At 47.8% G+C, this 13,373-nt stretch overlaps 1 protein-coding gene across 50 annotated transcripts in view; it reads right to left on the minus strand.

Annotated features, from left to right (window-relative positions):
- MAP4K4 (mitogen-activated protein kinase kinase kinase kinase 4) overlaps positions 1-8,123 on the minus strand; it is a 175,017-nt gene extending 166,894 nt beyond the window's left edge. For 6 of the 50 annotated variants that reach the window (XM_057558569.1, XM_057558559.1, XM_057558562.1 and 3 more), the window contains exons 1-2: positions 7,709-8,108; positions 7,283-7,348 (exon numbers count right to left, since the gene is read on the minus strand). In XM_057558569.1, the coding sequence (XP_057414552.1) occupies positions 7,283-7,348; positions 7,709-7,765 (123 nt within the window). In that variant the 5' untranslated portion in view covers positions 7,766-8,108. Of the gene's footprint in view, positions 1-7,282; positions 7,394-7,708 lie in introns of those variants that run through there. The other 44 variants (XM_057558588.1, XM_057558568.1, XM_057558546.1 and 41 more) reach the window with 20 other exon arrangements.
- Positions 8,124-13,373: the final 5,250 nt, after the last annotated feature.

A 13,373-nucleotide genomic window follows, 5' to 3' on the forward strand; every position in this document is an offset into this window, starting at 1 on the left:
AAGCAGCCTGGGCTCCGGCTCCCTCCTCCTCGTGGACAAGGCCCCCAATTCTCTCGCTAATGCAACACATCAGCCCAAGGGCTCACAGAGAGCCCTGTGCAGACTCGACCCTGCCAGTTCAGTTCAGGGCTCCCGCAGGTCCGTTCTGCTGACTGCGGGACAACCAGGTAACTTCAGAAACTGACAACTGCGGAAAAACTTTTATAGCAAGTTGACAGGGTGACATGATGTCCTTTGATTCTAATAACAAAAAGATGCTGTATATAGAAATGGATAAACAACAAGGTTCTGCGAATTCCCTGACAGTCCAGTGGTTAGGACTCCAAGCTTCCACTGCAGGGGGCCCGGGTTCGATCCCTGGTCAGGAAACTAAGATCCCGCATGCCACGCGATACGGCCAAAAAAAAAAAAAACCCACAAGGTCCTACTGTATAGCTCAGGGAACTACATTCAATATCCTGTGATAAACCGTAATGGAAGAGAATATGAAAAAGAATGTGTATATGATATGAAAAGAATGTGTAATATATGTAACTGAATCACTTTGCTGTACAGCAGAAATTAACACAACGTTGTAGGTCAACTGCACTTCAATAAAATAAATATTAAAAAAAAAAGATTCAGGCTGGCATTTTCTGTGTCTACTTTTTCACCTCGCTTTTCTGGTCACGTGTTTGAACTATTTCAGCCCTGCGGAGGCTGGAAAGCTCTCTGGGGTCGGGCGCATGGGCTGTGTCTGGGTGGGGGGCCTGGGGAGACAGAGCCATCACAGGATGGTACACATCTGATGTTACACATCTGGCATGCTGTGTCCACCCCATGTTCCCTGCACCCCCAGAGGGTAAACACACTGCCTGCTTCCTGCACCGCTGTATGGACACGGACCACGCAGGCAGGGCCCAGCTCGGGTAGCAGCACAGTGAATACTGTAAGTGGCAGGAAACCAGCCCTGTATGGTTAACTGGTGTCCCCAAATTAGTTCTAAGTGCCTCATAATGCTACGCAGATGTCAGAGTTTCTAAGATCCCAGTTTTTTAAACTTTTGAGAAGTCCTAAAACTTACCATTCTGTCCTTCCTTTTGAAATTCTTAACAGAAAACAGGGCCTCGCAACTCTATCCCTGCCAACACATCACTCACTTCTCTTCTGAATGATACCAGCGGACTTTTATTACTGAGCCAGCCTCCTAACAGAATATCATAAAAACCTAAGACTTTGGTCACTGGTAATATAACATTGCCCTGGTCTCCATTCTCTTCCTGGCCACCCCTCCCTAAGTCCAAAAAAAATGTATCCCGATTCAATTCTTGTGTTATCATATTCTTACAGCAAAATAACTGTCAATCAAATCTTCCAAAAGTACTTGGGAATCTCTGCCCTCTGATAATCACGTCCCAATGACTATGTAATCAGGTCCCAAATTACATATTAAATATATCTTAATATTTTAACACTGGTTATTCAGAGTAGTATTAAAACCAACTTGAATTCACAAAAAATCTGTTTGTAGTAAATATTGAAAGCAATTATTTGCAAGTACTTTACAGGATGACCCACAAGCCGCTAGCTATATATCTAGCTACTTGGGCGAGAAACAAAGTTTTTAAAACACTGATTTTTAAAAGGTGAGGCGGTGACCTAATATTGTTTTGACCCGTAAAATTATCACAAATTCTAAATAGGTAGTGTTTGACCCTGAGAACTCACTGTAGATTAAGCTCTTGACTCCAACACAGTGAATGGCCACACAGTCTGAACTTTTGTACATTTTCCTTTATAAGATGAGAGGGAAGCTTCCAGGGTGTCACGTATCAGTGCTGCCCTCTGGGCAACAGTCCTGCCTCAGCACCAGAACCACCTGGGTCTGAAAGCAGTGCACTTGCACAATCATTTATATGCACTGCTGTCTGCCAATTTAAATCATTAGAATAGAGAAAAAGTGAAAGCACTGTTACTAATGATAAGAAGCACAGGCATCTAAACTTAGTGCAGCTGAGAGATGGAAAACACTTGATGCTCTGAGGGTGGGCATGTCTTGGCTCAAGACGCTGTTCACAACCAGGTGAAAGTATTTATTTACTAAGAAAGCAAAGAAACAAAAGACCATGTATGAAATGCATGTGTCAAAGCACCCATCTCTAGGTTAAAATGTATTTTAGTTTATAATATTTTTAGTTCCCTGGGAATGAAACTCCTTAAATTATTCCTTGGCTTAGCACACCTGTTCAGGGATTCATTACCTCCAAAGTAGGATATATTTTTTCAAAAATCGTCTTTGCTTTTCAAAGGTCAATCCACAAAAATCTATGAACACACACTGTACCAAAAGTGCCCCCAGATAATGTCAATATGTAGAAATAGACATAGATCCAAAATTGGTCAAGAAAAAAGGCAAAATACAAGTTTGCAAGCTATGCAAATAAACACTGTATTACAGAGTTTCAAGCAATAAGGAGTTAAAAAACTATCATGAGCAGGGTTTTATCTGGTGGTTGGTTTTTCTGCAAGGCTTTTGACGTTCCTGATTTAGTTTAGGGCCAAAACAGTTTTTGGAAGTCTGGGTTGATATTTTTTAAGACAGCCACACACCTGTGTGTGTTCAACAGGGTTGGTTCATCCCCCCTCCCTTAACCCAGGGCCAGAATCCTTCCAGCGTGAAGGAACTCTGTGTCTCAGAACAAGTCTGTACATGCCACTCAGAGGCCGATCAACCCTCCTCCTAAGGAAAACATCCAGTTCTACAAAATTTATTTTGCTCCAGTGGATGTCTTTACCTCCATTTAAGAACAAGAGATGTCACCCTGACAAAGCAACATATGCAGAAGGCCCCTCCCAAAAGTTTAAGTGCTTGCTCCAAAATGTTACAATGATGATCTTTAAAAGCTACACAATTTACATGGCACTTTATTGCTGAGCAATCGAAAGCAATTTTAGCACTTTCACAAATCCCAAGGCTCCTCCTAATCCAGCAGGCAAACAGTGGACCCGTTTTAAAGGGTCACACCAAAGCTTGCAGAGAAGGAGTGAATTTAGCAAGGAGGGTAAATTTAGCAAGGAGGAAAGCCCCAGAATTCACCCCAACACTCTTCTCTCTACTGCCCTGCCCCGGCCTTCCTTCCCCTCCTCTCTCCTAGACCACTGCCCCAGGCCAACCACCTTACCTGCTCCTTCCCCAAGGTTCATCTGACCAAGTCTCCTACTCCCAGGGATCCCCAATCCCGACAAAACTTTCAATGGCTCCTCAGTGCCAGGGAATGATGGACCTCCTCAATGCCAACACGAATAACCCCTCCTCGAGATGCCCACTACCCCCAAGCCCTACTACCATTCCCAAAGGTCACCCTCAGCCCTTTGGCCACACATACCCCCCTTTCTTCAATAAAAGAGGGGGACAGCATTATCACAGCGCCTAACAGGTGGCCAACTCTCAGGTTAGCTCTGCTTACCATCTTCGGGCCTAGGGTAGCCTCCTCCTCAGCCTTCAAGGTGTCCGTCCAATCCACCAAGGCCCTCTCCTCCCAGGACAGGGTCAGACAGGGTCAGAGGCAAGATGCTCTCTCCATCTGGCCGGTGAGTAAGCCCTGACTCCAGGCATTGAGCCTGCGGGTTCTCAACTCCCTAACTTCCCCTCGGGCCCCCTACCATGCCATTCCAGATGCAGGACTTTCCTGCCTTTAGCCAAGACATTTTGGGACACTGGCCACTGGACGCCTGCAAAATGCAAAATAACAGTAGCCACCCCAAGAAAAAAACAAAAATGGCCAAATAAGCGTTAAAAATAACAAACTCCAAAAACACAAAAACAAACTTTGATCTATCATTTCTGGTTTGGATTTTTCACATTATCATTTCTCCCTTTGATGAAAATAATTAAAATTCACTGCATCTACTCAACATGCACAAGATCATCTTATAGACACTTCTTTTATAAATATATGGTACTCTGAATGAAACCCTGTGAACAGAAATTCACAATTCTTTTCACATTTTAATTTATGAGTATCCTTCCCTATGATCCCTCAGAAACCTAAAGCCAAAAATAAATTTCTCTAAATAGAATACAGCCTGTGTCTCAACTCCTTTTTTAAAGATAAAGTTACATACTGTTCAACTATACCCAGACTATTTACCATTTTTGTCAGAGATGGAGAAAATTATAAACTATCCCCAAGAAAGCCATTTTCATAGAACATATCAAAAGTCAGAAAACTCCCTCTCTCGACTCATTCACTTCATGTAAACAGTCTTCTAAAAATAAGCAACCACTATCACTAAAAAAGTTCAAAGAAAGAACAAAAAATAGAAAATATAACAATGAAATAAATTAGGACTACAGGTTGTTCAGCTTACAGGTGTTTCACCTAATGTTTAAAAAAAAAAAAGCTTCTTTATAAAAAACAAATTAGACACAAGTATTTTCCAAACTCTGATGCTGGTCACACTAATGGATGTTTAGCAACGGTAAACAAATGCTACAGGGTCAATAATCTAATCCCAAAACCACCCTATGCAAATCGTGCCAACAAAAATCCTAAACTCCTAGGCATGATGTAAACGGTTCTAGAAAGTACACATTTAAAGAGAAAAGAGAATGGAAATGTTAACTGTCTCTGCTATTTCCACCATCTCTAAGACTAAACTTCCCAGGATCAGTTCATAAATATGAAAGAGCTTCTCATGATAGTAAGAGAACATGTATGAGATAATCAGGAAAATGTTCACACTGAACATCTGAAACGAGTTTACGGTTACCAAAGGGGGAAGTGGGGGGGATAAATTAGGAGTTTGGGATGAACATATACAAACGACTATACGTAAAATAGATAACCAACAAGGACCTACTGTATAGCACAGGGAACGCTACTCAATATTCTGTAATAACATATAAGGGAAAAGACTCTGAAAAACATATATATATATATACACACACACATACATGTCTATATATATATATAAAACTGAATCACTTTGCTGTACACCTTACTAACACATTGTAAGTCAACTATACTTCAATTTAAAAAAACCTGAATATTTGATAGGAAGGAATTAATTTTTTTGGTGTGAGAACAGCATTGAGACTATCTAAAAAACAAAAAAAGATACATACTGAAGTATTTATGGGTGAAATGGTATCTGGGTTTTATGTGAAGATAATGGATGGAGGGAGGGAAGACTACAGACAAAACCAGATTAGTCACGTGCTGGTAACTGTTAAACTGGTGATCTCTCTCTCCCTAGTGTCTGGTTCGAATTCTCCATAATAATAAAACAACTGCAGGCGAGCAAAATCTCAAGCACTCTTGCTCGTGATTGTATGGCATGGTTGCACAGATTTCTTAATTCCTCGGGTTTGCATAATTGGCGAATTTCTCCTCAACTGTACTGACTTTACAGGGAGAGAGCCAGAGAGCCGGGTCACTGCCACGATCCCCAAATGTTGAGGATCCCAACTTCCCCCAAATGTTGTGCTCAGCAAATCTATCTCAGAAGATTGGGGGAAGAGGGGATGGAACCAAAGGGGGAAGGAGGAGGGGAAACCCTCGGCAGTGAACCTGCCCCACGTGCTCCTATAAAGAACCCCCAGCTCTTAAACCCTTTAAGACCCATTCAGGTTTCACTGGCTTCTGGTTTACTTCCCCAGCCTTCACATCCACGCTGACCAAAGAGGAGCCAAACAATCCAACTACTGTGTAACCAGGTCAAAAACAAGCTCTGGCTAGTTCACTTGGATGAGGGCACACTCACCGCTCGGAGTTGGCCAGAAAAACTGGGTTAGAAAAAACCGACTGGTGCTTAAACAAACACTGGGGCTCGGGAAAGAACATCTTTCAGCCAGTTAGCAGACCACTCAGGGAGTTGCAACACAATCTTCTCCAAAAATTTCCAAAAGCTTCCAAATTCAGTTGAGGCCGGCAGGCTGAGCTCACAGGGCTCTCTTTCAAATTCAAAAATCTGGCCCTGGCCCCAACAGTTAACCAACAAAACACATGCTGATTCACTTGAGATCACCTCAGAATACTGACTCCATCCAGTTCAGGCCACAGGCCGGGACACAGCCCAGGCCAGGGGAAGTCAGGGCTGGGGAGAGGCTTTCAAGAGACAGATAAACCCTATTCTCAGAGCAGAAAACAGACAATGGGATCCACACTTAATTTGGGCGAAGAAAATGTCTACAGTCAGCTTCCAACCCCCCCTCCATTTTTAACGAGACAATGACAATTCTTCACAGCGAACCACAAAGCCCTGCTTCATAAGATTTTTTTTTTTTTTTTAATTCTATCCCAACCTTGTACCCAGCTAGAAAACACTAACTGCTACCAAACACCCCCGGTGCAGATAACTTTGAGAAAGCGTTCAGTAATAAGAAACAAATCAGGAGAGGAAGAATTTCACATTCTGTTTCAAACGTTCAAGGCCTGCGCCTCCATTACCTAGAGCTGCTCATAATCTCTAGAATGTGCACTGGATAAAATGCGCAGCACGGGTTAGGCTCACGAGGTGTCAGCTACTCAGGGCCGACTCAGAGTCCCCAGATTTGTTAATTTCATTTACCGTCGGGGGCGAGGGGGCGGGTATTAAAAAAAAAAAGAGAAAAGACCTGGGGTGGGTGTAAAATCTGGGCACCCTCTCCACTCCTGGGCTCTGCCTCATTTCTGTTTCAATTACACACCTGTCAAACAGGTTATTCCTGGAATTCAGACCGTATAATCCTCACACTGTAATTCTTCCTGCTCCTGTTGCCCAAACACACACCGTTCCCCGGTTCCCCAAAACATGTACCCATCAGTAGAATTTACGCTGCTTATAAAGGAGAAGCAAGTAGCACCGAACTCCGCTCCCTGGGCGCTTGGCGAGCATTCAAACGAGGGAACACGAAGACAATTCTCAAGGAGGCCAAGGCAGTGTTTTGGGATAATCACAAGCAAGGCCTGCCTCTACTGAATTTTAATTAACACACCAACTCCGAAGGCCAGATCTGGGAAAGACGAGAAAAAATGTAGGCTGTCTGATGCAAAAATGCTTGCCCATTTCATGGGAGAAAAGTGCATGCCTAAGAGTGGAGCTTATTTCCTTATCTGAGAGCCAGGAAATGAGGTCTTTTCAGGCCAGTGTGCATATAAACTCTGCTGAAAAACAGCGGGACGGCGAGGCGAGACCCCTCTCCCAACTTCGGCCGAGCGGCGTGGCCTCCGGGCGGCGGCGTGTCCATCAGCCTCCCCGTCGCCCCCGAACCAGAAGTTTCAACCCGTCCCCGGGAAACAAAGGAGGCGCCCGCACCGACCTTATAGACTTGCCCGTAGGTGCCATTTCCCACCACTTCCACCAGCTCGAAAATCCCAGCCGGATCCTGGAGGAGAAGGAGGGGAGGGGTGAGCATCGGAAAGCAGCACAACAATGAATAAAAGAAGCGGGGCAGCGGGAGAGAAAGGGCGGCGACCGAAGAGGTGGGCTTCGCCCGGAGCGGTCGCCGGCGCCCGAGACCCGCGATGGGGGTCGGGGCGCGCGGGGTCGGGGTCCCGGGCGGCGGCTCCGGCGGAGGGTCGCACCCCGGGCCCCGCACCCGCTGACGCGGGCAGACAAAGGGGCCGCCGCGCCCGCGGCTCTGCCCGCGGCGGCGCCCGAGCCCCCGGCCGGCCAGGGCGCGGCCCCGGCTCCCCGCGCCCCGCTCCCGGCTCCCCGCGCCCCGCTCCCCGCGGCCGCCACTCACCCGCAGGGAGGACAGGTCGATGTCCACCAGACTTTTTGCAGGGGAGTCGTTCGCCATTTTCCCTTTTTGCCACCCAAAACCCGGCCACAATCAATCGGTCTCTGGTGTGTTTCTGGGAGTCGGAGGCCCGGCGGGCGGCGCAAGCCCGCGGGCGAGGCCGGGGGCGGAGGGCGGGCGGGCGGCGGCGCTCACTCCATGGCCGGGGCGGCCGGCAGGACCCCGGGCGTCGCCCGCGCCTCAGGCCCCGGCCCCGCGCCCCGCCGCGCGCCTGCACGAGCGGCCCGGAGCAGGGGCCGCGGCGCCGCCGAGAGTGGAGCCCGGAGCGCGAGGCCGCCAGACAAAGATGACCGGGAGGCGGAGGCGGAGGCGGGCGCGCGGCGGGGGGCGGCGGCGCGGGAGGAGGAGACACGGGACACCGAAAACGTATTCTGAGGAGAGCAAACAGCTCCCCCTTTCCTCCTCCGGCAGGAAAAGCGGGCGGAAGCGCGCTCGCGCCCGGAGCCGGCCCGGGCGGGGGGCGAGGGGCGCGGCGCGGCGTGAATATTCAGCAGGGGTGGGGCCCGAACGGCGGCCGCGCGCGGGGCCCGGTGCGGGGTTGAGTGAGCGGGGGGTGCGCCCGCGACAAAGGGAAACCGGCCCGCACCCCCGGGCTGAGGGGCGGAGGGGCGGGCCGACCCCGCCCTCCCGGAGCCCCGCCCCGCCCGCCGCGCCCGGCTCCGCCGGGATCCCCGAGGAGGAGGGTCCTCCCGGCCCCGCCCCCGCTCCCGCTCTTCCCATCCCGTCCCATCCCCCACCGCCAGATTCTGGCCCCTTAAGACCCTCGCTTCCGGTTTCCCTACCTGGTTTTCTTGTCCTTTCTCTTCTTTTCCGGGCTAAAGCGGTGGCCTGATTAGGTTGGGGCTTCACTGAGCATCCCTCGGCTGCCGGGTCCCGCCCGAGACTTTCAGCGGAAACTGAATCCGGAGCAGCACCTCCAGCTGCCTCGTGCCGAGGAGCACCTCGCTCAGTAGCTGAGCACCGTGTCAGGGGCCAGGAGTCCTAACCCAGGTTTTGTGCCTGGAGATCACTGAGGACCTACAGACGGGCTTCTTCCGGCAACTCTGGAAGCTAGTCAGCAGTTAGGCAGTTTCATCCTGTTAAACGAGAATATATGGTCTGCACAGCAGTCATTGTATCACTGTCACTCCACTGTCCAAAACTTTCGATGGCTCCCTATTCCCGCACAGCGGGTTCTCAAACGTGAGTGCCCGCCCGGGAATCACCAAGAGAGATTGTAAAAGCATGGATTGCCGACCCCACCTCCAGACTTTGTGATTCAGCAAGTGTTGGGTAGGCCTGAGAACTTGAATTTCTCACAAGTTCTCAGACGATGCTGAGTTGCTGTTAACAGGGATCACACTTTGAGAACAGGGGGCCTCACGAAAATCCAAGGCCCTTCCACTTGGGCTTCACAAACACCATCATCCTTGTCTACCAATTCTGGGTTTACTTACAGTATCAATTTAACCCCTCCTTTAGCCTTAGGGTGATGTTATCCTCATTTTAGGGATGAGGAAACCAAAGTACTGAAAGCCGAGGAACTTTCCTAAATTCCTTAAAGGCATAGCCTGGAAGTGGAGGAGGGATTCTCACCAGGTCAGCCTAGTCCCAAAATCCAAGTCTCTGATTCGGCCAAGTTAGTCTTCTACCCAGAATATGTTTAGCACTCTCCTGCCTCCCAAAAGTTTGGTTTCCAAGATTTTCTTCTTTTTTGTTGTTGTTGTTTTTTTTTTGATGTGGACCATTTTTAACGACTTTATTGAATTTGCTACTACATTGCTTCTGTTTTATGTTTTGGTTGTTTGGCCGCAAGGCATGTGGGATCTTAGCTCCCCAACCAGGGATTGAACCCGCACCCCCTGAATTGGAAGGCAAAGCCTTAACCACTGGACCACCAGGGAAGTCCCTCCAAAATTTTGGACTGTGAGAATCTCTCATAAGGCTAAAATATATTCATGGACTCCTGGAGTCCATTGATTAGGAAAATCATAGTAACCAAAGCGTTCCTATGAATTTAGTGGTACCTTTAAATAATTCTGTTTTTTAATCTACCAACAGCAATGGAATTATCTATGAGTATAAAGTAAATAATTTACTCAGAAAGTTAGATTGGTGCACATGTGAACTTTCAGACCACAGTGCTAGTAATAATATTTTAGTAGTATTTATTATTAATAATAGGTAACAGGTATTGGGTCCAAACTATGTGCTAAATCCTTTACATATACTATCTCCTTATTCTTCACATTAACCCCAAATGGTAGGTACTCTTACTTTTCCCACTTTGCACATTAAGAAACCAACGTCTAAAGAAATTAATTGACTTGCTTGGTGTTCACAGCTGAACCCGATGCAGAAACTCCAGGACCCCCCAGGCCAGCCTCCTTCCACGGGTTCACAGCCTCAACTCTAACCTCATGACACTGAGACCAACCCCAGACCAACCCCTTCTTTGCCTAGCCAAATTCTCTTCATCACCTCAAGCTCAATTCAGAAACCGACTCCTCTTGCTACCAGCTTTCTCTAAATCTCCCTCCTAAGCTGCTCTTTCCCATATTACCATCGTGACAATTATTTCTTACTTTCAAATCAGTACCTTTTCTTAAGTCCCTACCCAGGGCAAGACACTGGCTTAGCCCTTGCCCAGGATATAAGGAAGATCAGGACAGAGCTTACAATCTGCTTCCCTCAAAGAGCTTAACAATCTGCTAATGGGTGTAGGACAGTTTCATAAATCGCTATTGTTAAAGTCGGAACATTATAAATTCTAGCTAGCTGGAAAGAGCACCAAACAGATCTAGTGGAAAGTATGCTGTATTGGGGGCAAAACTGAACCTAGTTCTATTATTTACCAGTTATGCAAGCTGACACCTGTTACTTAAGTTCTGAGCCTCTGTCGTTTCCTCTTCTGTACACTGGTTAAAGACGGGGGTTAGGACAGTTAAAAGGCCATCTCAAGAGCACAGGCCAGGGGCTTCCCTGGTGGCGCAGTGGTTAAGAATCTGCCTGCCAATGCAGGGGACACGGGTTCGAGCCCTGGTCTGGGAGGATCCCACATGCCGCGGAGCAACTAAGCCCGTGAGCCACAGTTGCTGAGCCTTCGCGTCTGGAGCCTGTGCTCCGCAATGGGAGAGGCCACGACAGTGAGAGGCCCGCGCACCGCGATGAAGAGTGGCCCCCGCTTGCCGCAACTAGAGAAAGCCCTCACACAGAAACAAAGACCCAACACAGCCGAAAATAAATAAACAAACAAATAAATTTATAAAAAAAAAAAAAAAAAAAAAAAAGCACAGGCCAGGGTAATAAGGCCTGGAGAAAGGAGATACAAGTGTCGGGCCAGGAGATGCTCTTAAGACTTGGCATCTAATGGAAGGCCAGAGGCAGAATAGACGAAGAGTTAAAAGATTTGCTTGTGGTTCAGAGCCTTGTTCACGCTTGCGAGGATGCTGTCACAAGTAGAGGAAAGGATGGGAGTTCCTGAATGGTGGTAGCAAAGGAAGGTTTGGTTTTGGACTCTGCAAAGATAGTTAACTCTTCATGCAGAAGCAGTGTACACCTGCCCAGCTCGGAGGCTGGGGACCATGTTCTCAGTCAACAGCCATGTGTTAGCTCAGGCCGCCATAACAAGATACACAGATGGGGTGCCTTCAATAACAGAAATTTCTTTTCTCATAGTTCTGGAGACTGGAAGTCCAAGATCAAGGTTCCAGCTGATTTGGTTCCTGGTGAGAGCTCTCTTCCTGGCTTGCAGAAGGCTGGCTTCTGGCTATGTCTTCAGTGCTAGTGTCACAGAACACTAAGCTCTCTGGTGTTTCTTCTTATAAGGACACCCATCCTATCAGATCAGGGCCCCACCCCTATGGCCTTATGAATTTAACCTTAATTATTTCCCTAGTGGCCCCATCTCCAAATACAGCCACACTGGGGGTTAGGGTTTCAACATACGGGGTTGGGGGAGGGAGAGACACATTGAGTCCATAACAAGCCATGTGTCCTACGTGACACCGGGAAGCAGATTTGTCAGGGCCTTGTCCTCCAGCATCTGTTTGAGAACACAAATAAACCCACCCAAAAGAGATTATCAAGATCATAATTTGGAAAATAAATACCAATCTGGCATTTTAGGCTGGAGGAAAAAATAGCTTGCTTGGACAAAGAATGAGGAGTTGAGAGAATGAGGAAACCAGCCACACTGGGCAAGAGGGCTCAGTTTGGAGAAAGCCAGGCAGGTTAGGTGGGACCAGAGGACAAAACCGAGGCCTGGGCAGATCCCGGATTATCAGTCAAGTCAAGAACTTTACACATTAGGAAATGTGTAAAGCCTTGGCTTTTGAGAGCTCAGATGGCAGGTGAGAGGCTCTTGAGTTCAGCAAGCCATGGATACAAGTATGTATCTTCCCAGTGTACACTGGCAGTCATCTCCCCTCCAGTCACAGAAATTCCGGAGGAAGCTTGATTGTGCAAGAGGTGGACACGGACAGTCCCCCAGACATCACTTTACTTATTTCCTCGTTTTTTCTTTGTTGCAAAAATGTTGGTAGAAGTTGATTTTCAACCTCAGAATGGGGCAGGGGAAGGGGGGCCGCAGAGCCATGAAACTGGACTGCATGAATGTAATTCAAGGGTTCAGGGTCATTGAAGACTTAGAGCAGCTGGAAATAAACGGTGGAAGTAGTGATTAGCAAGGGGAATTGAGTCGAACAAGGAAACGAGGGTGAGATATGTTCAGAAGCTCAGAAAGGGAAAAGCAGAGGTTTAGGAGTCAGAGATCTGAGTTCTGATGGACAAAGTGTTCAAAAGCTCACCCTCCCTGCCCCTCAGTTTTCTAACACCCGGGATTGGGTGGAAATGATCGAAAAGTCCTCTTGGGATGTTAGAGACTCAGATTTATAGAAACCTGGCCTCAGCCCTGGAACTGTTCACACCTCCTAGCAGAGTAGAAGAGGGTTGACATGAGCAATGGAAGTTTGTAGAACACGTGGCACGCTGGAGATTCAGCAGCCAAGCTCAGTCCTTTAAAGACCATCTTTGAGCACTGGGAGAGAATCTTTTTAAACTAGTCGATCGGTTGAATTAAAAGGAAGTAACTCCTCTAGTGCACAACAGGATGGAAGGCTTGGGGTGCAGAAGGAGATCAAAGGGCAACAAAAGAAGAAGAAGCAGGGCTTCCCTGATGGTGCAGTGGTTAAGAATCCACCTGCCTATGCAGGGGACACGGGTTCGAGCCCTGGTCTGGGAAGATCCCACATGCCATGGAGCAACTAAGCCCGTGCACCACAGCTACCAAAGCCTGTGCGCCTAGAGCCTGTGCTCCGCAACAAGAGAAGCCACCGCAATGAGAAGCCCTGACACCTCAACAAAGAGTAGCCCCTGCTCGCCACAACTAGAGAAAGCCCGTGCACAGCAACGAAGACCCAGCGCAGCCAAAAATAAATAAATAAAATTAAGTAATTAAAAAAAAAAAAAAAAAAAAAGATGAAGCAGACCAGAGGCGAGACAGACATCGTACCCCAGCTACCAGGGCCGTGCAGTTGCCACTGCTGTGATAAGGAAGTTGTGTGAGCTCAGATCTCTCCCAAAAGCAGATCTGGAAACACGGGTTTGGGTGCTGGTAGTTTATTTGGGA

The sequence above is a fragment of the Balaenoptera acutorostrata genome, chromosome 12, assembly GCF_949987535.1.
Source record: "Balaenoptera acutorostrata chromosome 12, mBalAcu1.1, whole genome shotgun sequence".
Lineage (NCBI taxonomy): Eukaryota > Metazoa > Chordata > Mammalia > Artiodactyla > Balaenopteridae > Balaenoptera > Balaenoptera acutorostrata.